Source organism: Plutella xylostella, chromosome 9 (assembly GCF_932276165.1).
Source record: "Plutella xylostella chromosome 9, ilPluXylo3.1, whole genome shotgun sequence".
Classification (NCBI taxonomy): domain Eukaryota; kingdom Metazoa; phylum Arthropoda; class Insecta; order Lepidoptera; family Plutellidae; genus Plutella; species Plutella xylostella.
Genome location: NC_063989.1, coordinates 9,492,083 through 9,518,981, shown reverse-complemented (window position 1 = coordinate 9,518,981; position 26,899 = coordinate 9,492,083). Strand labels below are relative to the sequence as shown.

The 26,899-nt window shown below is 37.4% G+C and overlaps 1 protein-coding gene across 1 annotated transcript; it reads right to left on the bottom strand.

The window, feature by feature from the left end:
• Positions 1–419: 419 nt before the first annotated feature.
• On the bottom strand, positions 420–25,770 carry LOC105383628 (serine protease nudel). Its single transcript, XM_048623106.1, has 26 exons — positions 25,625–25,770; positions 22,455–22,539; positions 21,799–21,924; positions 20,955–21,542; positions 20,748–20,829; positions 20,401–20,523; positions 19,859–20,100; positions 19,296–19,453; positions 17,144–17,271; positions 16,451–16,628; positions 13,318–13,649; positions 12,083–12,381; positions 11,815–11,930; positions 11,247–11,406; positions 9,973–11,062; positions 9,708–9,877; positions 9,417–9,530; positions 9,097–9,274; positions 8,071–8,508; positions 7,754–7,942; positions 7,235–7,388; positions 6,483–6,651; positions 4,987–5,184; positions 4,278–4,512; positions 1,875–1,991; positions 420–803 (listed from the first exon to the last, which is right to left on the bottom strand). Exons 2-26 carry the CDS (start codon positions 22,534–22,536, stop codon positions 485–487), a joined length of 5,985 nt encoding a protein of 1,994 aa, XP_048479063.1. The 5' UTR covers positions 22,537–22,539; positions 25,625–25,770; the 3' UTR covers positions 420–484.
• Positions 25,771–26,899: the final 1,129 nt, after the last annotated feature.

The following is a 26,899-nucleotide window of genomic DNA, read 5'->3' as shown; positions in this document are numbered from 1 at the left end:
TTATATCGATATCTATGTAGGTATTTTAATATGTTATTTTTAAAAACTAAATCCCGACTACTTATAAAGCACTCTCAAAGTAAGCGACCAACTATCAGTAATTTTTTTTGAAGATTTCAAAACTTATATGTTTTTATAGAGTGAGTCCCTGGGTTACCAAATTAGAAACATTTCTGATAAGTTGTTGTGAATCTATGGTGAGCGAAATCAACAAGACACAAGAATATCTTTTAACCGCCATCTATATTTTATACGGGGAACTTCTAAGTTAGATATTACACTCAATTTTCTTTATTCAAAATAATCATAACTTATACCTTCTACCTTCTATCGTGATCACAACTAATACGAACGCCAGTAAAAATCGAAAGATGGCAGGATAAAAGGAATATAAACTTTAAAAACATAAGGTATTTATTGAAACAAATAATTTATTAAAATACGTAAAACAATAAAAAAGTATATGCTAAAAGTAAAACTAAAATTATAGACATTCTATATAAACTGGATAGCAATTTTCTAGATCTTCATTGACCACAGCCCTGGCCAGCGGTTGGTCGCTATTCCTTAGCTTTATCCTCGTGTTGTTATTCAGTACCACCTCGGTGAACGGCTCAAGGACCACTTTAGTCACTGGATGAAAAGTGGACTTTTGTCCCACTTTCAGTTGTTTCGCATGCCCACTTATGAAGCCTAGCTGGCGGCAGATGTCTTCCAATTCAGACCTTGTGTGGTTCTCTTTAGGGTAGCATTTGGAGTGCCACACGCCATGCGACCGGACGATGACCTCGCCAGTGCCATACCTGGAAAATTGTTTTGTAGACTTGTCTAGTTAAGTTTAAACAGTAATTTTGCGCGGGTAACGCAATTTGTTATTCTCTGTGGAGCAGACTAGGGGTTGACTCTATTAGGTGGAAATCAAAAGGAAAGTAAAATATTACAAGGAATTTCAAAAGGGCCTGAAAGTAATTTTACATTTAGAAGATTTTTATGTTTTTATAAATGAAGGACAACCTTCACCTTCAGAAAGAATTTGTCGTAATACTTTAAAGGAATAGGTACATTGATGTAACCACTGGAATTATAAGTTGCTGTAATATTGATCTTCCACAATTTTTGCTACAAAATTGATATTTTATTAAATTCATTCCTTGCGCATCGTACCTATACGAAAAGGACGTGATGCGACTAAATTTGAAAATCAGCAGTCATTGTGAAAAATCCTCAGAAAGGTATTTCTTCCGCCTAATAAGTTCAAGAGGACACTTATTTATTAGCAGTCTAAAAATGTTTACGCCTAAAAATCTCTTCTAACAATGGCACCAAATTTTAACCTTAAACTACCTATTTCAGGCGAAAAAGAGTTCGCCTCCAAAATGTAGATTAGAGACTATGAATAAGTAATTCATTCTACGGTATAATGCACACCTTATAGTAGATTAGTGACCCGATATTGAAAACATCTGACAGTCGGGTTGACCACTCAAGTTTGCCTGTGTAGGGGTCCACCAATCCACACTAGGCCAGCGTGATGGACTAGGACTGGAATCTGGCCCCAGCAAATGAAATCTTCAAACCGTGTTAGCGTGTAAGAAAGTTGGCTTTTGATCATTGTTATCATGTCGTCACCAATGTATTCACCTATAAGTTGTACATTATAATACAGGGTGTTGCAAAAAGGGTATACTAAGCCGAAAGAGGGTGACTCAAGGGGTCATTCTGAACAACTTTTGTAAAAAAAAGTCACGTGATCAACGAAATTTCTATGGAAAGGAATATTTTCTCTCGAATTTCCAAATCATATAGCTTAAAAGTATACCCTTTTTGCAACACCCTGTATATGGGGATGAGATGGCTCGTGAGGGTGCACTTACGGAGTCCCTTCCGGGGCGCTGATGGCCATGCAGGTGGCCTCGTCCTCCTTGTGGGGGCAGTCCGGGGAGCCGTCGCACACCAGGTCCGGGGCCACGCAGTGCTCGGTGGAACCGCATCTGAGGATGAAGCTGGTTTAGGGTTCCGTACTTCGAACAGAAGCCTAGAACGGGGCGCAAGACGCGCACGCTAAGATAAGACAAAAGTTTTGTTTCATAACGTGCACGTCGTACACCCCGTGCTAGGCTAGCAGGTACAAAGAGACTATAGTACGACATGGAATCCACATCTTTGTAGAGCAGTCTCGAGAGAGAAAATAAGCCGAATGATTGCCGACCGGAGGAGATGATACCCAAAGAAAGAGAAGAAGTAGGTACTTCAAACACAACTTAATTGTACGTCCGTCTGATTATAATAATAATAATAATAATATGTGGGGACATCTCACACACGGCCATCCGACCACAAGCTAGCCAGAGCCTGTGTTATGGAAATATGGTTATATGGGTATCGGACAGCTGATATATCTACACAAATACATAAATAGATAGATAGATAGATATTAAATATAAATATCAACACCCAAGACCCGAGTACATATCTGTCCTTAAACAAATATCTGCCCCAGCCGGGAATCGAACCCGGGACCTTCGGCATAGCCGTCAGGGCCACTAACCACTACGAGTACGCCATTCGACCGTCAAATTCGATTGTCTGTGAATCAAGGCCCTTTATCTCGTATTCGTGAAGATATCCCTACTGAAAATTCAACGTTCTAATAAACTTATCGATAGTGCTTGTAATATACAAGCACCTTAAATTATGTTAATTTCACCAATGAGTCCCAGGTACAATCTACACACATCCGCTAAAGGTGAAGACTTATTACTTATTTATTTTGCCGACTATACCTTGTTCGGAATGCATCATGTTTTAAGCAACACTAAGCAGGATTTCCAAGTGTAAGTAGTGTTTACGTAGTTTTAATGTATGTAAATAGTATTAGGTGTAGTAAATATTGTGCGAGCACAAACAATAAGTAAGTGGATTTGAAGGATCGTTTTGTTGTAACAGGGTCCTCCATATTCCGTTCTGTATCATGTACTTTACATAAATAGGATGTGAACAAACTCACTGCTTAAATCTAAATTTAGACTATCGTTGGCCTTAAAGAGAATATCAAATTAATAATATATTGGGAATGATTTCGAGGCAACCGAATTAAAATTTTAATGATGTAATTGCTTTACTTTCCTTGCTGGAAAGAAAATTATAATATCATAAAATGCGTGGCACGAAGATAGTATCGTCGCGATTTCCTCGCCTGTAGAGACGGTCCCTTAAGTTGCGTACAGACCGGGCCTACGAACGCCCAACGATGGATATTTATCATACACTAGCTGTTCCCGCGCGCTTTGCTTCGCCTTAAAAAGTTTTCCCGTGGGAATTCCGGGATAAAAAGTAGCCTATGTTCTTTCTCAGGGTCTAGACCGTATGTATACCAAATTTCATTCCAATCCGTTCAGTAGTTTTGGCGTGAAAGAGTCACAGACAGACAGACAGACAGACAGACAGACAGAAAGACAGACAGACAAACACAGTTACTTTCGCATTTATAAAATATTATAAAATATTATCCTAACTAATAAGTTAGGATAATACAGGGCAGATTACAGCAACGAAGGTCAACGAAACCTGATCGCAGCAAAGCAACGCAGCTTTACAGTTCTTAGTAATACAAATTCATTTTTACAGTGCTGTAGAATTTGCTGTTGAATTTCTTGAAATTAGGTACTCATGTACTCATTTGTTCGAACGGCTGAACTTGCAAAGTGAATACACATACACTAAACAGCAAATGATTTCCTGAACCTTACTTTCTTCCGATCGGAATAATGACATCGTCTCGGCACGATGTGAGTCGCTCCAGTGCACCCTTTCCTACGGATCACTAGAGTATGCACGGAGAGTGCACTTTACCTGACTTGTCATGCATGAACAAGATATGCACGACTCTTTCTATATTTCATCTATCTTTTGTAAGTTATCACTCGCGAGCAATGAAAAAGTTCCAGTGAGAATAGCGCCATGGAACCGGCTAGATTAATGTCGCCCTGTCTGCAAAATTGAAATTATATGAATAGCGCATCAGAAGAATATATTATCTACTAAAAGGAATTCATGTATAAAAAATACTCCTTACAAAAGGAGGCCCCAATTTTCATTTCATCATTAAAATTAGAGTTCTATTTTACGTTTACGTTTCGTGTTGGTAATATTCTGATGCGCTTTTTATCAATACTGCAGATACTTTTCCGTTTAAAAGTAATAAGGTGCTTTTCTCAATGGAACATTTTCATAGATCGCGAGTGTGTATCTATTCTCACTACTAGTAAGATCCTTACTTGTAAGACTTCTTAGAGAAGCACTTGCAGAACATGGGGTCTTCATCACTCTTATCATCGCAGTGCAAGACTCCATCACACAGTCTCAGAGGCATAACCCTGGAGAGGTACTGCGCACACGTGACGACTCGGCCCGGCTCGTCTGATCCGTCATAACAGTCGTTGTTCCCATCACCGAAGAGCTCTTTTGCGATGCACCGCCCGTTCTTGCATTTCATCTGGCCCGATGTGCATTCTGAAAATAATTTAATATTACTATGTAGCAGAGTCTGGTGATACTTAGCACTTGTACAATCGTTTTGACGCAGTCCAAGTTCGGGTCATTGATTATTATAAAAATGTGATGAGTAGGTATTTTTGCGATTAGTTAAGAAGGTGAACGCTGAACACATTATAAAATATTAATACACGTATAAGAATGGTCAAAAACATATTTCAACCAGTATTCACATGGGAATTCGAAGAAAAATACACATTCCAAATGTTCTATCCATCAGTGAAAACGTAATCAGGTGTCAATCAACGCTTTATCGGTCAACAATCGTTATCGTACGTATCGCACCAAGCTGTTTTTCTAAAACGGCTTCGGCAATGCCCATGAGGGGACGCACTAGTGTGAATTTCTGTACAAAAAATACAGAATTGTTAAATCAACTTAATCAACATAACAATTAAAACAAGTAAGTATTATTATTATTGAAACCCTTACCACAGCCTCTATGATGCGGATCCTCCTCGCAAACCGTCTGTTTCTTCATGCACGCGGTGTCAGACTCGTCGTACCCATCCTCACAGTCCCTGACGTCATCACACAGTTGAGAGAACTTGATGCACTTCCCCCGCCGACACCTGATGCCGTCGCATGCGTCTGTCGTCACTTGTTCCGTCGATGTTGATAGAACTTTACCTAAAAAACATGTTTATTGTACTTATATGATAAAAAGGTGTTTCATAAGTGTATTCCCGGGAATATCCGACATTCTGAGAAACTTTCATCAGGGGACCAACTCTAAAATCGTGAAAAAAATGTGTTCCATACTAAAGCTAAATATGTACGAAATGAATACGTATGGACCAGCTGATAGGTATCATAAAAACATTGTTTGCTGTTTGCAAGAAAGTGGCAGACGGCACATTTTTTTTTAGAAGGCACATTGAAAGCTAGGTTGTATGTGTGAAGGATATACTGAGCTAGTTGGCAAACGTGGGGCAAAAATTATCTGGTAAAAGAACCAGTAGATCATTCTTGCCAGAAGGTAATAAAATACACACTGGACACTTTATACCTATATAACGAAAAAGCGTCCTACATTGTTAAAGCAAAAAATTATCTGCACAATAGGGTAACGTAACGTACCTAGGGACATTTTCGACTACCCCAACTTTGAATGAAGCTATCGCAGCGTACAACCAAGATATTAATGTGAAATTTTCTTTATCCGGTAGGATATATAATCTATTATCACTAGTATTTGTGCTAAAGCTTTAGTGTGGCCAGATTTTATTAAATTAAGATAAAAGTAAAAATGCTTGTTTTGACCCAAGGTACGTTACACGTTTGTACCTTGGGACACTGTTTCCTATAGCTTTGTACTATGGAAAATGCAAACTTCTAAATAACGCCTTATATCTCTGTTCTTATTGATTTACTGCATCTCTCTTCTGTCTAGTTTCACTCTGGCACTAATAAGAACAGAGATATAAGGCGTTATTTAGATGTTTGTATTTTCCATAGTACAAAGCCATAGGAAACAGTGTCCCAAAGTACAAATTTAATCGTGTCCCAAGGTACAAAAAAGCAATATTTAACCAAAATTTAAATATCTTTATTTTTAATTTAGGAATCTTTCAGATAATTGCCATGTCATTAAATTAAATAACTGAAAAGTTATACGTGACATCCATGTCTTTATTTTGAGCATGCCTCAATGAGATAAAGCAACACAAAACACTATACAAAAGCTACTTTTGACTCCAAAAAACTTCATATTGTCTTCACCACACACTCGATGCTGGTATGATCACGAGACTCACTAGTTTTGCCAAGCGAGTAAAATACTATGCCTAGGGTAGAATTTTAATGTGTTTATTTAGCCGGTTTTTAAAATACAATCAATGTCCCGAGGTACAAGCGTCCCAAGGTACGTTACGTTACCCTACTTATTTATGTCTTCAAAAAATCAAAAACTAAAACGCGTAACCAACCAGATGCATGTTTAATCTCGCTCCCAAGGTTGTCAACATCCACGCCAACAATCCTGTCTCCAAAGCCGCACTCTCCGCCGGCCTCCACAAACGAGGCGGCCGGGGCCCAGCCGCGCGCCGAGTGACAGCTGACAATGCCCGACCAGGAGCGACGAGACTTCATGTCAGCCTGCAATAACGAGGGAAAAAATATTTGGGGAATATTGGGAAAAATATTTGTCAAATACTTTCGCACGGGGGGGTGCACGGGGGTTTTTCATAATTGGGGCAAACGGGAAGGTCGAGATTGGAACATGGATAGTGTAATTTGTATTACTGTAGCTATAATAGACAGGTATTTGGTTTATTTAACCGTCATTAGAACCTTTATCGTGAATTCGAATGCGCTTACACTGTTTTGAGGCATTTCGATGATATTGTTTTTTTACGTATAACAGTAAACCTATATTTTATGCATATTCTAGGAACGACAAGCGTCCATAATAATAAAGGTTCGAGCGGATTGATAAATGATCTACAGATATGATGACTTGTAAGAACTGGGTATTATCTAGGAATTTAGATAGAAATACCATTCATTCAAAGCATACCGAATCTAGGTAACAACTTACTTAAAAAAAACATGTCATAGACGGTAGGTATGTATAATTTACAATGAATACCTACCTATGTCATACTCAAGATGAAACAACGTGAAAGCTTCTTAAACATAACAGTCGTATCAAGTAGGTATTTTATTTACTTTCACTTACCGGACAGATAAGCTCAGGTTTGTGTCGTTTAAAACATTTGTTGTGTAAATCACAGCCTTCTTCAGTTTCCTTCAGGAAAACGCTGACGGTTTTATTATTGTCATCTTGTCCGACTGCTACACAAACAGCATCGTTTTCTTCGCTGTGAGTGGTACTAGAATAGAAAGAATAATCAAAATTCTATTAGTCCGTATATCAGAGAATAGAAAAATAGCAGTGTCTTATTTTTCCTTTTTCGATTAAACAAATTCAGTTTAATGGTGAGTGATAGGTATGCGACAAGCATATTTCAACTTAATTGAAATTGTAATGAATTAAGTAACTACCTACCTATAATTTTTTTATTATACGAAATACGTGTCTCATATTTTTATCTTTCTTACAAAGCGGACTAAAAATTAAAATTCAGGCAACATCAATGGGTCGTTTGTTTCAGATGTTTTATTTTTTCACGAGTAAACAAATGTCCTGTTTTTATTATATTGGTGTAAATATTTATATTGGTGCAATAATACTTACACTGCAGGAACTACCATTGGCTTGACCAATCTTGAATAGCTTGCCGGCTCTTTCAAATGGAGAAGGGCTGCTTTACTGTGGTAAAGTTCTTTTTTACCATTCACTTGATAGATTTGCTCATAGGGACCATGAGTTGCTTTCAACGTCCGTTGAGCACCAAGGACCACTGTTATGTAGTTTTGAATCAACCTGAAATTAAGAGATTTATTCCTTTACACCATTGTTAAGTAACAGTGATAATAACTAAAATGTTGAACTATCTTCTGGGACCATGAACGAAAATACAAAAGCTTAGTAACTTAAGATAAGCAACTTACATAGAATCCCAAAGACACGAATGACTGACAAGAACCCAAGATAAATCCACGAGCACTCCTGTACACCGGTACTCGCCTTCGACAAACACCTTAGCCACCCATGGCCATAGCCTTCTCACCGCTTTACCATCAGCTTGTCTAAATGCAATATCATTTTCTAATTCATAGAACTCGGTAAAGTCACTGTACAAATTGAGCTCACATGAGACGTATAATGACATGCAAGTCTTTGTTATATTCGGGACACACTGCTCTTTTATAACTTGAGGGTCTCTTATTACAATGTTTCTAGCTTTGTCTGAATCTTCTTCAGCCGTTCTGTACATGAAACTAATGGGAACAGAAGATGCATCTCGTTTTCTTCTAAAATCATTGTTTGATTCAGTGAGTATTTCATCCTTGATGTTAATGTATTTCACGTGATAGCTATTTGCTGCGCTGGAAAAGAAATTGAAATCAATAAGTCTCTAAGATACTATTCTATTCTATTCTATTCTATTCTCTGTGGGGGTGTTAGTACCTGCACCTGGCTCTCTCGAGTGGAACCTTTGTGCATATCCCCAAGGTCTAAACTGCCTTCCTAAGCTTGGACCGTTTCCCACCACGCTGGTCCACTGCGGGTTGGTGGGTTCACATATCTAGATGTGCTAAATCTAGATATGCAGGTTTCCTCACGATGTTTTCCTTCACCGTAAGAGCGATGGTATACATTGTACTTAAGTTAAAAGAACTCATTGGTACATGTCAGCGCCGGGATTCGAACCCGCATCTCTTGCGTGAGAAGCGGGCGCTTACCCGACTGAGCTACCACCGCTCCCTAAGATACTAATAAACTAGCTGAAGATATTCTGTAATACAATACCGAATTACATAGAGCGATCAATGCATCATATTCATGAAAACCCTCAACTCTACGGTGATTCCTAAACATCAAATGCATATGTCACATACGTATATGCTGTGAATAATTATCGCAAGTAAGGTAAGAGTACATAGATAATTATGATAATCTATTATTATATTTACCTGAATCCCAAATAACGACAAATATGAGAAGCAGCAGCTTCCTGTCGATCAAAAGAGAGTTTATCTTCGCATACTATATTCCAATTATTCCTGTTTCTACGAGTAATGTAACCTTCGAGAGCAACTTTTGGCCTTCCATCGAAGTCAATCTCAATATTTTTCCCATTACTCAGTGCGACTGAAACAAATAAAGAAGAAAGTTTCAGAAAACATTAGGTACTTTTTGATAAAGTGGTTAATGTTTTTGGTATATATATCGTGTACTATAATATAGTGTTTATGGGTGAGTAGTACAACTTTTACTGTTGTTAGATACTTACAGCAATCCAATTCATCTTCTCCTTGAGGGCACTGTGGCTTTTTATCACAAACAAAACTAAGCGGTAAACACGTTTGGCTTTTCTTACATAAAAAGTGATCGTCGGCGCAAGAATCTGAAATGATCATTAAAATTGAATTATTTTTATAAAAATAACCCGTAAAAATATTTAGGTAATCTGCAGTCTACATAAATTTAATTTTAATCAGATATTTTTATAGTCAAGGCAGACTACAGTCCATCAGTCTGCCTTAAAATTCATCAATAGCAAAATTCCACTCTGTTAACTTACAGCAGTTAAGTTCATCATGGCCATCAGCACAGTCCACTACACCGTCGCATATAAGTTTTTCATCAAAAGTAGTGACGTAGTCCACACACGAACAGTCCAGCTCGTCCGTCCCGTCTTCACAGTCAGCCTTGTGGTTGCAGCGGTGATGGTAAGGAATGCTTTGATTAATTCTAGAATAGAGAGTTTCAACAATTAAAATAAATTTAATATTAATGCTTAGGCGATATTATATTAAAACTAAGAAGGACTAAAACGTTTTCGTTACCTTCTGCATTCAAAGAATTTTGGTACGCGATGCTTCTTTTTTATGTTGGCGGGTACTAGATACTTTGCCAACACTAGTCCTTTTATTTTGTCGACTATGCTTTTACTTTCAGGTTCTGAAGATAAGTCTGAATTTTGATCATGTTTGTTGACATGATGATTATTGGTCAGATCACTTTCATCAAGTGGAAGATCTAACGAAAAGGTTTTAGATTCTTTATCATCCAAATCAACAGTCTCACTACGAGTAGTAATTGTACTTTTTTGAGTAGTGGAATCTATGATATCAGTATTAGCTACAGAAGAAGAGTCAGTTGTTGTAGTGTCTGTGGCTTCCTGATCTTCCTTGTTAATTTTACGTTCTTTAGAATGGTCTTTCTCTTCCGTCGAATCACTGTCTTGCTCAGCATGTATTTTCTCTGTTGTAGATTTTGTTTGAGGATTTTTGATTCCTATTTCTTGACTCTCATTCTCCACACTTTGAGTTTCATGTTCTACTGATTGGCTGAAATCTTCTGTTGTGTCACTTATAGTTGTTATAGAGTTTTTTTCGGGTGACTGTGTAGTAATTGTTGTGAAATCGTCAAAGTTTTCTGGAATATCAGATTCCCTAAGCTCTTCATTTTTCTTCTGGCTATCTAACATCATTGATCTTGATTCTAAGGGATCTTTTGTAACAGATATCGATATCGTTTCAATGTCACCCCGGGAAACAGTACCAGCGGAATCTGAATTATCTCTCATTGTTGCTTGATGAGAAACAGTGCGTATATTATTTGTTTCACTAGTATCTGTATCTTCAATTATATCTTTAGAACCTTGAGTAGTATCTTTAACTGTTGGAGACTCAGTTTCTGCTTCCTTTGTTTCAAAATTATTTCTTTTTTCAACTGTGTTCTCGGAAATAAACATATTTTTATCAGCACCATGAAGAGGTGAGTCAAAGTTGCAGTTCATTTCATCCTCACCATCTAAACAGTCAATGATTTTATCACACATTCTTTTTTTCGGTAAACATTTTGCTATTCCCGATATACACTTGAATCCAGGACATTCTTGTTTAGGTTGGATTCCAGGTAATGTTTTAGAAACTGAAAACAAAAACATACAAAATTTAAATATGGACATTTAACTGGTTTCTGACAGATGTTTGACAGGCGGCATGGGTGGTACAGTAGCAGGCTATGGTAGCAGGTGTTTACTCCTTCTGGTACCAAGCACCAATGATTTAACAAGTACGTCACCCTATGACAACTTATTTTTCCTCATACTTACAGATATGAAACTTGATCCATTTGACAAACAAGCTGACTCTGGTGTAGACGCCTGGTTCCCCCTTGCGTGCACAGCCGTCTCCGTGACTCACGATGCCAGCCATGTACCACTGCTGTGCGTTCAGAGGATTCCTGCATAGAAGTGGACCGCCACTATCTCCCTAAAATTATAAAGATAAAATAATTTATTCAAGGGATAAGTAAATACTTCGCAAGAAAAGTTAAAAGTTAAAATACATACACTGTTAGCTAAAACAGTAAAAACAGTGCGTAACGTTTGAATATCCCATGTGCTTAATATATTTATTTATTATACTTAGAAATAAATTAAAAGTAGTGAAGTCAAATTCATCGAGTAATTTTGTATGACAATATCCTATGTCTCAAAGCCCTTTGTCCCTGCTGAGAGACGTGAGGATGGATGTATGTATGTATGTATATCCTATGTGCTTAATATAATTATATTTAAGAAATAAATTAAAAGGCAAGATGTTAACTCCATGAGTAAAATCACATGCAAACAGATAACCTCGTTTTTAGTCAGGTGTCTTTTAAAGGGGATTCAATACCTGGCAAGCATCTTTGCCTCCTTCCACAGGTCCTGCACAAATTTCCTTGCCGGCTCTATCTTCTCTGTGTTTACACTGACCCCATATTGGAACCTCCACTTCACGCATATGATCAGCTGTGAAACAATCATCATCATTACAAATTACATTATTAGCAAACCTTGTTATTTACGGGAGGCCGAATTCTGATGTCGATAAATTTTAATTACTCGCAACACTGTGTTAATAGTCGGTGAAACAATGATAGCAAAAACCATTGTACACTTACGATCCGGTCCGTGCTCCACAGTGGCTCCCCAGCCCACAGCAACACAGCTGGTCCCCGAGGGCGGACCCCACTTCCAGTCAGGTCCGGCCGTGTCAGGTCCCGGCAGACATATGGGACGTACCCAGCGACTGAACTGAATCGACGGCGTCACCCGCAGAAGTGACAAGTCGTTCTTCATGTCCACTCGATCGTAGTGCTGGTTCACTATCACGTGAGTCACCCGGTGGTTCGACTCTTGCGGCGAAAATGAAAAACGACGCAGCATACCCACTTGAATCTCGTAGTAGTGCTCCCAAAACCTTAGAGGATAAAAGTTTGATTAAAAAATCATGTGTACACTAAGGATCAATCGACATCCCTTTTCGAATGTTATTGGTAAAGCAAAATGTACATCTTTTCAATTTTCCTCGCATGATGTTCAATAAATAATTCATGAAGAGCTTCGCAGGTCTTGTGCGGGAAGTTTGTCTGCGCCGTGGAATAATACATGGCCGCTACATTTTCAGCTGATCTCGTTAAAACTCTTTAGCCTTGGATAATTTAATTAACTTGGGGCATGTTAGTACCCTATGTGCTTATAAAACTGTAGACGAAGGATGTATGATGAACTTGAAAATATTCTACATTTAGAAAGTTGTTAGTTTTCGAGATTAAATTATGATGAGGTTGCGGTACTCTTGTTTCGTATTTTAACAAAACTTTCGTTTTAATGTACGGTGGTAAGGTATGGTTCTGACAGTTTTAATATTAGATACATGAGGGAAACAGAATTAGCTGTTGTATTATGCCATAACGTAGAGAATACTGACCTTTTCGTTAGTTTTATGAGTTATAAAATGTATTATTGCCAGATTAAGTTGGATTTAGTCTTAAATAGCCCATTACTTTTGTCAACTAAGAGAATAAAGTGGCCTTTATCAAGTTAAGTCAAGTTGAGAGAGAGTTGGTTAGTTGGAAGCCGAGTTAGAAGCAACACAATTTGCAGTCTATATCTTAACTAGAGGTACACTTCAAGGCTTAGAAGTAACAAAGTGTGAAAATTTACAAGGTAGCAAAATAATTATGACTCAAAAAGGTCTACACGGGTTCGCTATCGACGTCGATAATCGCACCACCACCAATCACAGCCCCGTATTTAAGTCGATTCGCGATATGCCTATCTGCCTACATCGATAACGAACCCGTGTAGCGGCAGCTGTTGTTTCTATGACACAAAATAAATGTAACAAACTTACTTATGAACGCAGTGAGCAGCCGACACGACCCACTTCTGGCTGATGACGACGCCTCCGCAGTGGAACATGCCATTTCTGTACAACGCGATCATCCAGGGCCAAGCGGCGGGCTGGCTCGGCCTGCCCCCCACCACCCTCGTCTCAGCCCTTTTATCTCTCCAACCCCTTATACCACCATCAATGTAAGGCACATTTTCCTCAGCCACAGAGTTACGGCTGAAAGTACTGTTGACATGCCGCTTGGAGCGGTTGAAGTAGACGATTGAGTATCGCGGGTTTCTGAGTAAGAATCTTTTGTTTCGTCCGAATAGGTGGTTTTCGAATGCGGCGTTCTGAAATATTATAGGTACATAATATAAAAGTTAATCTTAGTAAACTTAAATTCTTTACATTGATATTATTAAGTACGAGTATATAAATTTTACTTCAATAATACTCTGTATCGAATCCGATATTATTTGAATTAATTGTAAATTTTCATCATTAAAAAGTTTCTCCTGAATAAATAATCTTGCATTTAAATTACGCAAATATTTAATTAATATCCAATGAAATCAGCAAGTAATTGTATAACTTTCATGAAGTCATAATAACAATACGAAACAGAATAACAAGTTCTAATGTTTTAGAACAGTTCAATAACCTTCCTGAAAAGTTGAAAAAGTCTGCAGACGTTGATAACACCCCAACAAGCAAAATGGTCGAATAAGGGCCCATTTATAGAACTTAAAATCGAATAAATATCAATTAATGGCTGAAATTTTACTAGATTGTGCTATAAAAGTGGTCCAGCTATTAATAAGCATTTTTATCTAAATTGCGCAGTAACAATGTGGAATACGCATCTACTCGACCAATATTCGACCTATATAGCCCGTTTATTCGACATTTCTATAAAAGCTATTTTATTTTTATTAACGCACACATTAGTGCTGAAAAAGAGCTATAGGAGTTATTAATTCGCTTATTGATTGTTCAGGTTGCTACTATAGAACTATTACTCATCATTGTATTATTTGGATCTAATTAGCTGAATAAAAGATTTTATTTCACTATACTGCATCATTGTAACTCTTATAGCTTCATTAATCGACATTTCGAATAAAAGCTCTCAAATAACTGTAATAGCTCAATATTCTATTTGAAATGCTATTGTGGCACATTAATTCGATAAATAATTCAGTAATAGCATTTTGGTTACGTTTATAGAAGAAAATGAAAACTAAAGGTCAAACAAAGTATTTGTCTCAAAATTTGTCAAGTGCGATGGCCGAAACGTCAAGTGGTTCCGACTTCCGTTGCTCCACAGAAATCAACTGAAGAAATCGAATGTCTGCACAATTTTATTCTGCTTTATTTAATTAGTATGCATGCTTGCTTTGCAATCAATAAATCACTCTTAATTGTTAAATCAATTCACCATTTTAATGACCTATGTTTGCTATAATATTCTATTCTGAAAATCAATTTTATTATTTTTTTATCGTGTAAAGAAAATAAAGTTTTTTATCGTAATATATTTTTATTTTTAAAGGCAAGTAAGAAAGACGACTGATTTAGGAAGGTGTAATAAGCCAGCACGATAACATTGTGCGGCATGGCTTTTAGGTTGATTCGAGTTTCGAAACTACAGTGTCATTTATGTAGTTGCGCTCGCGTTCGATGAAGATGATCTACCCCGAGATTTTTATCTGGGACATATCACATAGGATACTTTTTTCCGATATTACCACGGGAACGGAACTTTGCGATATATAACCGACTTATGGGAACATTAGTAGTTCATTTCATTATCATTAAGTATTATATGAAGCAAATATGAACCAAACGGTAATTAAATTACATTTAATAATAGACATCGAATGAGATTAATCCCAACTCGGGTTAGTCAAGTTAAGGGTTTTACATTGAGGAACCCTAAATTTATTTAATGATGGCTGCTTGCTATGCTATAAGTGCAACATTGTAACTATTATTCTATCAAAAATCTATTAACAGTGCTGTAATAGCAATATACGAACAAAGATGGCTATGATTTTATTTTTATAAATTATTTAATAAATTTTGATCAAATTTACTATTTGTTCAGAAAGATTTAACATAGCCCTTAAACATATGTTAAGGAATTCATATTACTTTATCGATAAAGTTAAATGCGTTTAAGATTTTTCGTATACGAATGTGTAAAATGCAACCAAAGAAATTGCACTCGAAATAACTCATTTAGTAAATAATAAAGATAATATGCTTTTGGAATCGGTTATATCTATCTCTTTCAAATGATAGAGAAGACACAATCCACAGTTTTAGTTCCTTATATTTTTCTGCAACAGCGTGGCTAAAATATAGCTAAATAGTAGGTAATGTGCATTTATCGCACAAAAATGAAGAGTTGTAGCAACTCGGCAGCTATAATTCTATTTATTTGTCGATTAATGAGCACCACATCGCTGTAACTGCACCCTTAGTGTAGAAGCTGCAACAAAATTGCTATGACAGCCCTAAATTGGGTGCAGTTTACTTTTACTCGACTTTTAACCTACTATTTAAGCTTCTTGGTCACAATTACTCGACTGTCTTGGCACTGAATTGCTGTATAATTTGTGCCCTTTTCGCGTCGAGACAGCGCTGCCGCGACCATAATTCGACTAATTACGGGACCTTTACAGCACATGATAGCAAAACAGGAACGTGGCCGTTACCTTTATTGCACATATTTTTGCTACTTGGGACATACACAACGGAAAAGTTGTAACGGGATTCGCTATATGTAATGCTAAACCATTTTAATAAAATATGAAATAGGTATATACATTATCATATAAAGACTCTTGGATGGATAGATATACATGTTTGTTACTCATTTACGGAAAACTGCTGGTGAATTAAGATTGCATAGGCTTTTTATCTTGTAATTTGCACGGGACAGCTTTTCAAAGCGATTCATACCTACAGCGCTGCCCGGGTTTGTTTTAAGCAACGTTGTCGATACACTCGTTAAATACGCGTTCCACCAAACAATGCGCTGTATTTATGGCGAATTGTGATATAGCTTGACGTTTATCTACATCGATAACAAACCCGTGAAGCGGCAGCTAGAAAGTTAAGATTCGACGGCAGAATATCAACCAACCTCTCTCAAGAACTGCGGAGTAGTCAGCACCCGTGTCCCGCACAGCAGGTCAGGGCAGGTCACGTAGACTGCTGAGGAGTTCACACAACTGTCGCTCATCTGCACGCCGCCGGGGCCGGTGTTTAGGTACGTCACTTTGAGGCGAGGGTCTATGGGCACCATCTGGATGTATGGGGGCCTGGGGAGAATGTGGGTTTTATTAATTTTTTGTTTTATTGCACAGTATTCAAAAGAGCCTAATTATGTAAAATAAGGTGGACTTAATCCTAAAAGCATTTTTTACCAGTCAACCTGCAGGAGGTACAGAGAGCAGAGTGTATGAGATTGTAAAAAAATTATATATGTAAAGTACTATTTGTGTTAAGTTGGAGAATTATTGAAATACTCATTACTTCTTCGATGAATGTGTGTTTATTATGAATGGAATTTCAGTAATAAAAAACTAGGTATAATGATTTATATTCCTGATAAAAAATTAACGAGGTACTACTTATTTATGACGCTATTCAAAATCTTCGACAAAAGGATGTAAGGTGGCACCAACATAATTGGGCTGCTTTTGAGAGCATTTGTCACAAATTCTCCTCCACCATTCATCAAAGCCTGAAGTCGGTGTGGCACTCATAAATTTCAAAAGCTATCAAAACACTTCAGCTATATAAAATATTCTTAGGAGTTAACGTCGTTATTTACCTGATAATAAGGCCCGTTTCCCTGCGGCAAGCGTCGTGGGCCCACATGTAAGGGTTGTTGCACACTGGGAACCACGTACCTCGGAAGTTCCTTTGCAGAAATCCCTCAGTATTGGACACTGCAAACATCTGAAAATTCCAAGCACATTTCTGTAATACTGTTAATGTTTTTTTTACTTTGTGACTCCATTAAAAGATTAAATGGCAGTCAAAAGCTGAAACCGCTTTGATTGGTATGGGTTCCGTATAGTCATGTTTTTAGTATACATCGTTTAGCTATATATTTTGAGTGCAAATGATTACTTAAAAAATCAGAAGAGATATTTTATTACGGAACATCCTTGTTTAAGGCAGTAATTTTTTACATATTGTTATAGTATATATTTTCTTGGTTAATAGTTTTCCGAAAATTTTAAGGTATTCCAAACATCTACATACGAAGTATTTCGTTTAATTTTGTACCAAATTAAAGTTTTTATGTTATTAAGTACATACCTACGGTATTCTGATCATAAAAAAACATTTAAAAGTTTGGCTTGCATTAGAAAAGCTAAAAATAAAAAGATTTCCTTTACATGAATTCGCTTTTCAAACTCGACCCAGTCTCAAGTTTTTAAGTGCCTTTTTAAATAAAAAAAAAACAACAAAACAAGGAAAAAAGTTCTAATCCTATTGCACATTTTAATCTCGAGTTGGATAATCGCTAACAATAAAAAATATAGACGACATAAATATAATGATCTAATTAAACAGAGTGTCATTTTATGAGTGACGTTTCATGATGAGCTTTTGTTTTTGCAATTTGTGTTTTTCTCATAGACATATATTAATGTGTATGGTTTTTCTACTGTTAGTTTGATTCTGTTTCAATTATACATCATTTGCATATTCAATTCTTGACAGATGTGTCGAAAGCTAACAACTAATCCCTTGTTATGATCTGAACAGAGTATGGTGAAACTAGGCCTAAGTATCACAGATCTTCCACAGGCTTATCCTATTACAAAAAAATACTTACAGGCTTATCATGCAGACTGGGGGCTAGCAAGTTGCACTCGAGCTCGTCCTTGCGGTTGAAGCAGCTGCTGAGCGAGTTCAGGTCCAGAACGGCTAGCACAGGCAGGCCCGTTCAGGACATACACAATACACTAGTAACAGTTTACTAACCGGCTTATCATGCAGACTTGGGGCTAGCAGGTTGCACTCGAGCTCGTCCTTGCGGTTGGGGCAGTCGGCGGTGTTGTCGCAGCGCTGCTCGCGACTGAAGCACGAGCTGCGGGAGTTCAGGTCCAGAACGACTAGCACGGTGCACAATTAAGATGTGACATAAAATTTTGCATCGCGCTTCATATTGCGCAGACTGAAGAGCGAGCGCGACGGAGAACTTCTGTCACGTCTTGAATGCGCCCTTGCTAGCCCTTCTTCTTCTAGTGCCGTCTTCCAGCGAAGGTTGCCAATCATCCTGCTGATTTCCGTTTTGGAGGCCGCCGCACGGAACAATTCTCCAGTACTCAGCTGGAACCACTGGCGTAGATTTTGCAGCCATGATGTCATTGGCCGCCCAGGCCTCCTCCTGTCTTGTATTTGTAGCCCTTCAGGACCTACTAATATACAATACACTAGTAACAGTTTACTTACCGGCCTATCATGCAGGCTGGGGGCTAGCAGGTTGCACTCAAGCTCGTCCTTGCGGTTGGGGCAGTCCGCGGTGTTGTCGCAGCGCTGCTCGCGGCTGAAGCAGCTGCTGCGCGAGTTCAGGTCCAGATCCCGTACCACCATCGATACTTTCGCAATTAGAAGTAGACTTAGACTTAAGCGTCGCCTGCTTGTCAAACATCTGTCAGATCTGAAGTTACGTCAGTTTTGACAAGCGAGCGACGCTGCTTAAGGATTGTTAATAGCTAATATGTGGTGACCCCACAGGTCCTCGCAGCGGAAGGTGTCTTCACTGCAGCCTGTACAGGGCTAGTAGCACGGGGCATATAAGATGTGACATAAGTTTTGCATCGCGCTCACTCACATCGCGCAGCCTTTTGTCTCGCAGAGAACTCTTGTCACGTCTTAAATGCACCCTGTGTTAGCCCATCTGGTCTTTGTAGCTGAAGGTGAAGGTGTCTACTTACTACAAAGGTGACTAGTAACAGTTTACTCACCGGTTTGTCATGCAGACTGGGGGCTAGCAGGTTGCACTCGAGCTCGTCCTTGCGGTTGGGGCAGTCGGCGGTGTTGTCGCAGCGCTGCTCGCGGCTGAAGCAGCTGCTGCGGGAGTTCAGGTCCAGGTCCTCGCAGCTGAAGGTGTCTTCACTGCAGCCTGTTCGGGACATATAAGTTAATGGTTGGCTATATTGTGAGATATGGAACTATGGCGACAATTTTGGTTACACCTGTGCTTATATTGCCCAGCCAGCATTTTACGATTTTTAGGGTTCCGTACTTAAAAAGACAAAAAAGAACCCTTATAGGATCACTTTGTTGTCCGTCCGTCTTGCTTTGGTGAGTTTTGCTTTGGCCGGTGAGTTGCTGTAGTTGGCTGCATGCAGATTTAGTAAATATGCTCAAAATTTTACAGAAAAAACTCTCCACATACATAATCTTGGTAATACTTTAAACTATTACATAGAAAATGTACGGTCAAGTGCAGAGAAACCTGACCCCCCTCTCATAGTAACAATGCTTCTGAAGGGGGTCAGGTTTATCTGCCCCTTACTGTACTAACCAAAACATCCCATCTCATCTTCTCCAAACGGACAGTCGTAATAGCCATCGCATAGTCTGGACTTATCCACTCTAGCCTTGCAAGTGCACCTGGCCTCATCACTGGCGTCAGCACAATCGACCAGGCCATCACACCACTGCTTCTGAGCCACGCAAGACCCTCCGTCTTCACAGGAAACTGAACCTATAGGACAGTCAGCTTCTCTGGTTGAGGAGAGAGACTCGTTTGTAAGGGTGATGCGTCTGTGGATGAAGAAAAGAATATTTTAAATATTGATGCTACATTATTTTAAAATACCTACACATGAGCGCTCTCGACATACCGTACATGGGAAAACTAGTATAGTACGACTAGTATAGTCCCTTAATCTACTTATATCACATCAACTCACATCATGTAGTCAATAAGCATGTCCTTTGATTTTTGACCCGTGTTGTATTAAGAACTAAAACTTCTGTCATATTGAGCTACATAATTATGTACCTACCTAGAATTAAAATACATCTAAACCCACATTATAACTATTAAAATAGGAAACTTACGGCGTCGTGGTATGAGAGCGCAAAATTTCGATATCCTGTGGATGGACGTTATGATCTTCATGCTCCTGAACATCTGAGACGGCACGACCGTGGTACGGCACGTGGTATGCTGGTGGCCCATATCTATAAAATACAATAGTCAATACTCTTTATTTGCACCAAAAACAAAGAAATATAACAAGTTTATTTAAATAGATAAACAAAGCTATCTCTACCAGACAACCTTTGGATGAAAGAGGCATTTTAAAAATGGACCAGAGGTTGCTGTGGTCCACTTATTCTACTTCAATTACGATATTCAGTAATTTGACGAGTCACAATCATCATAGAAAATGAATTAAGCTTACTCAGGGTACGGTGGAGGAATTTGCTGGTACGGAACCGGCACTGGAGAATGTGGTATGTAACTGGGTGGTACATCGTAAACTCCTGAAAAATACACAAAGTATCAATAAATAAATTGAAACAAGTGTCTGTCTATTGTTTTACTTTTGTGGTACAAATTTAAATAGTTCGAGATAATTTTCTTAAATTCTTAGGTTTAAAGAACTTACCATGAAGTTGCTGAGGATTGTGTTTCAGCAGGCGTGCCAACAGACAAGTGTCAGCTATAGGAGCAGGCGCTACTATAGGGTACGATGGTCCTGGGTTGGGGTAAGCTGGGCCTGGGTATTGACTTCTGGCTTGAAAACCATGATCATGATGATCTTCCCCTTCATTGGCATCCATGATATGATCTCCTTCATGATTAACGTCTTCTATTATAGTATCACTTTCTCTTGCACTAGTTAAAACATCTTCATGGTTTTTCAAGCCCTCGTTAGTATGGCCTGCACTACGTTTTTTAGTAACCAAATCTAGTTTATGAACGAGATCTCTGCATATGCTATCCTGAGTGTCACTGTTACAAGGTTTGTCATGATTCATCACAATATTTCTTGCTTTTTTCACAACCTCTTCGTGTAATTTGAATGTGGCCAACAAATCTTGTTTACTGGTGATGCTTCGTTTTCTTCTCGAACGATTGGAAGTTTTGTTTCGTAGTTGAAGAATGATCTCGAAATTATGCTGTTGGACTGTTATGTTTGGCGAATCACGTAACCCAGTGACTACTATTATCTCTGTACTTTTGTTGTTATTATCTAAAATCAAAATGAACTTTTAGTATAATGACAAATATAAACACAACACATTTCCAACATCCATTATAAGGACTTGTATAATTATTAATGCATTGATTATATATTATGTAGGTGATTGGCTGAATTAGTTGATACTTTGATGATTTTCATAGATAACCACCATTTTTGTTCCTTACAGTACAATATTACCAACAGGTCAGTAAATATTAAAATTATATGCATGTAGTAAATATTAAAATTATATGAGTGCACAAACCTGTGCTCTGTAACAGCCGCAGTAGAACAACGAAAGTACCGACAGCACAAGCAGTGAGCAGTACGGTCTGCAACGCTCTCTTCAGCCACGGATGGAAGCATTTCTGTGCGATGTTCGAACCGCTTTCTACGAGTAATACAATGTTATTGGGAGTTAGATTTACATGTTCACTGTGGCAGGTTGAATTGTAGCTGTGTCAAGAAAATATCGACTTTTTATGTCAATGGAAAGGTATAATGGCTTTATTATACATACTTTACAGCATGTTTGATACAGGTGAATGAAGATATAATGGTAGTTTAATAAAGTTTAATAAAATTTATACAGGGAACAATTTTATGGGTGACGTTCCCGTGCCCAGGCGAATGCCCGACTGATGTACTGAAAACTTTCATAATAGCCCATATTACAGATAAATATGTAGGTAATTCAATGAAAACGTATAACGTCGCTGATATTTTTCCATCATTCCTGAGTTGATCTCATAAAGGAAGGTGCTCAGTATGTTGCGTACATTGACCTAGCAAAGAAACCGTCACTGATATTTTTATAATTCCTCCCTGTCTTCTTCTTCTTCTTGGCGTCCTATGACCCCCCCGTGGGGCAAAGGATATATATAATTTGTTAAATAAATAATGAATGTTACAAATATGTACCTCTTTTGATGTAAGTGGTTCCTTCAGCCAGCTCCATGGGTGGGAGACCGAGGGTCTTTTCTAGCTGCACTTTCTCATTCATGGTCTGAAAAAAGTCATGAAAAAATTGATATTTAATAGTTAAAAATACCTACATAAACCTCTGTATCATAGAATATGAAAAATTGCTATCTATATCTCTTAATTTATTACTTTTGATAAATAGCCAACAATCGAAAGGAGTAGTAGGTATCTAGTACAAAAATATAGCATTCTTCTCTTACCGGGTGTAAAATAATAAATGATGTATAATAATAAATGTTAAGTAATTAAATATTACTTCCATTTGATGACTCCAATGTTATGTTACAGCTTTACGTGCTACTCATACTTCAAATACATACGACTCCTCTCTTATAAGACCTTATTAAATAAAAAGTGTGCACATTATGAACTATTGCTTCAAGTGTTTAAAACTAAAATAAACTTCATAAATGTCAAAAGTTTAAAGTGCTGTAGGTGAGCTTATAAAGTATTACCCAAGTACTCTAAGTACTAAATGGTCATGTTCCTGCATTAACCCTTTGGGACTTAGTATACTTTACTCATAGACACACAGGCGATATGGTATAAAACCTTTTACAGTCGGGGGCAGAGAAACAGTAGGTACAGGTTCTTATCAGTAGCAAAGAGGAAAAAAAGTAGTATCATTACAATAAATAGGGTCTGATATCTTGCCCCGAGACCAGCTTTGTTCCAGTTCAATGTTAACTCCGAACACAAAACAGGGGTGTTATAAGTAAGTATATTGTGTCTGTGTATGTCTGTGGTAGTGTTGATTCTAAACGGCAGACTTTTTTTGGTAGGTAATGTTACCCCGAGTGTTCTTTACTATATTACTAAATATTTTTTTATAATTTTATGTATTCATGCAAAAGATTATAATAATACATTAAAATTAAATAAAATCAAATTAAAACTTATCATACATTAAAATAAAAACACAAAAAATAATATTAAATCTAAGTCACAAAAACAATTAAAATAAATGTCAACAATAACCTAAAATAATAATTTAAAAATATGATTAAATGTCATTTCTTCGATGAAATTCCTACACTAGCAATCCGACTCGGGCCATATCCGACCCAAAGGTCCCCAAGACGCTTGCAGCGTTTCCACGCTGAACCGCCAAGGAGATCCTCTGCATGAGATATGCCCCAGACCGGAAGTCAAGACCACGGTTCCTCAAGCGGCGTCCTATTTCCTTCACAAAGGCCTTGCCCTGTACTCCCCACACACCCGTGGTCTCCAGAGCAAGGGGGGCAAAAATGTAACTACCCAATAGCGGACCGTACTTTTGGCACTTTAATCTCGCAGCCTCTTCTGCAGCTGCGCCAGGAGTCAGTGAAGTTTTATATTAAAATAATCTTTACTATATTGTATCAAAATTGGCTAAGCCTTTCAAAAGATGATCCGTCTTTTAGTGTTGATTGGGGGGTTTAAAAGTTTTTCTTGGGCATTTTTAAGTAATAGATTTAAGTATTTCTTGTAAGTATACTTAGTCGACCGGATGGCGCAGCGGTTAGCAACGCTGACTCTTGTGCCGAAGGTCCCGGGTTAGATTCCCGGCCGGGGTAGATATTTGTTTAAACACAGATATTTGTGCTCGGTTCTTGGATTTGCCCGTAAAATGGCAATAGGCCCGCCCCCTATTACATTGGGACTAATATAACACTGGCGAAAAGTGGGTGCAGCAATGCACCTCTGCCTACCCCGCAAGGGAGTACATTAGTGCAAGTTGTGAGTGTTTATATTAAAAAAAAAACTTAGTATACTTGCTCACCTGTGAACATTACAATAATTATAGTATCGCATCTTTATGAGATGATAAAACCAACCGCCACGTTATATTGTTGTCGGCGTGGAGACATTATACAGATTTAATATTATGAAGCCTAATAGCAGTAACGTAATAACTTATAAATTGTGATTGTTGTTAAGTCTAAATTAACTGAAATTACATAAAAAAGTTGTTCTATTTGTTGGCCTAAAAGCATATAAAGTATTTTTAGGATGATTGCAATTTTAATGTTCTACTACATAAACTACGAATATAAAAGAAGCTAACCAAGTAGAAATGTTGGAAATTAAAACATTATGATTAACATATATGTAGGGTAACGTAACGTACCTTGGGACGCTTGTACCTCGGGACAATGATTTTATTTTTAAAACTGGCAAATTTAACAAAGTATCATTCTACCCTATGCGTAGTGTTTTACTCGCTTGGCCAAACTATTGAGTCTCGTGATCATACCGGGATCGAGTGTGAGGTGAAGACAACATTAAGTTTTTTGGAGACAAAATTTACTTTTGTATATTTTTTTGAGTTGCTTTATCTCATTGAGGCATGCTCAAAATTGAGACATGGATATCACGTATATATTTTCAGTTATTTCATTTTTATGATACGGCAATTATCTGAAAGATTCCTAACATAAAAATAAAGATACTGATTTTTTTTGTTAAAAATTGCTTTTTTGTACCTTGGGACACGATTAAATTTGTACCTTGGGACACTATTTCCTATGGTTTTGTACTATGGAGACTGCTAACTTCTAAATTACGTCTTATATCTCTGTTCTTATAAGTGGCAGAGTGAAAAGGGAATGAAGAGAGTTGCAGTCAGTCTGGAACGTTTGAAACAAGCAGTAGATAAAGTAAAAACAGGAGAAAATATTCCTATTTATTTTATATAAAGTGAATGTTCCTTTTTGTAACGTAAGATTCATACATAATCACAAAATATAATTTCGTTATAAACTAATGATAATATGATGTCAATGTAGTTATAAAATTTCGATGATTACAGGACTTTTTGCTAAAAATATTATAAATCAATTTGTCCCAAAGTACACTTAAGAGTGTCCCAAGGTACAAACGTGTAACGTACCTTGGGTCAAAACAAGCATTTTTACTTTTATCCTAATTTCAAAAAATCTGGCCACTCCAAAGCTCCACCACAAATACTAGTGATAATAGATTATATATCCTACCGAATAAAGTAAATTTCACATTAATATCTTAGTTGTGCGCTGCAATATCTTCATTCAAAGTTGGGGTAGTCGAAAGTGTCCCTAGGTACGTTACGTTACCCTACCTACTTATATAATTATAAAAATACTTACGTTCGTATTTTTTCCGGACAGTATTACGAGTAAAACCGACACTTACACTTTGTTAAAAATCGCACTCATGGCAATTTTTAAAATAAATTCAGATTCGAAATTTAAATTGGAAACTACCGAATCACCATTGTCACCCGCTGACCTGAAGAAACTGGCCAGTTTTCGCTGATCGCAATAATCGGGTAGAAAAACAATTAATTGATTGGTCAGTAATTTCATATTTAGCAATACCTACCAGTGGCGTTGTGACTTAAGAGCGTAAACTAACTCGGTCTAACTAATTTTGTTAAATAATGTTACGTTATGTTAAAAAGGCATCTGAAATCGTAACCTATCACATACTGTTAATTTATGATTTAAGTAATATTTTTGGCTGTATGTTTGTATGGTTTGGTCCATACTATAAGAACACCTGTATACCTACTAAAGCATTGGTACTCAACCTTTTTTATATAAGGGCCACAAACACGTTTAATTCATGGTGTCGCGGGCCGCAAGCAAAATATATATTATTATTTTTTAAACTATCGCATAATAATATTAAAAAACACATGCATATACTACTCTGTGTAAAAAGTATCGGGATTAGATCAATAAAACAAAAAAATGCTAAGATTTTGAATTATTAGAAAGATTTTGCTAAAACTTTTTATAATTTTCTGTTATTTATTTACATTTACATACATTTTAAAAATAAAATACCGATTGATAATGGCTTTTAACGGATTTGTCCTAAAATAAATATAAAGGATCGATTAAATACAGTCTTAAACAATTAGTTATAATCCACTCCCGTTTTCAGGACTTTATAGTTGTAGTGTACGCCATCACAATTTTTTTAAACGCTGGTTCCAGAGTTGTGTTTAGTACTCGCGGCGAATTTTCTTTTTGTCTTCTATCGATTGTTAGTTAAAGTCATGTTGACTGTTTTCTTTGACTATGCACTCGGAATTCTTGCTAGAAAGTCAAACGGTAGGAAAATAATATTATTTGCGGGTTATGTAGAATTTAATATGTACAGCAAATTCGACGAAGATGTGTGGAAAAAAATTCGAGAAAAGATTTTGCACCACGATATCGCGCCTTTCGCACAAGGATCATCATTGTAAATGATTTTTTGAGCAAACACTCAACAAATACCATCGGGCCTCCACCATATTAACCAGATATGGCTGCAGCTCACGGCTCTAGCTTCTTTTTTTCCTAAACTGAAATTACCACTTCGAGGCACTGTTTTCAATCGAATGAAGGAAAAATCGCCGCGAGTTCTAAACA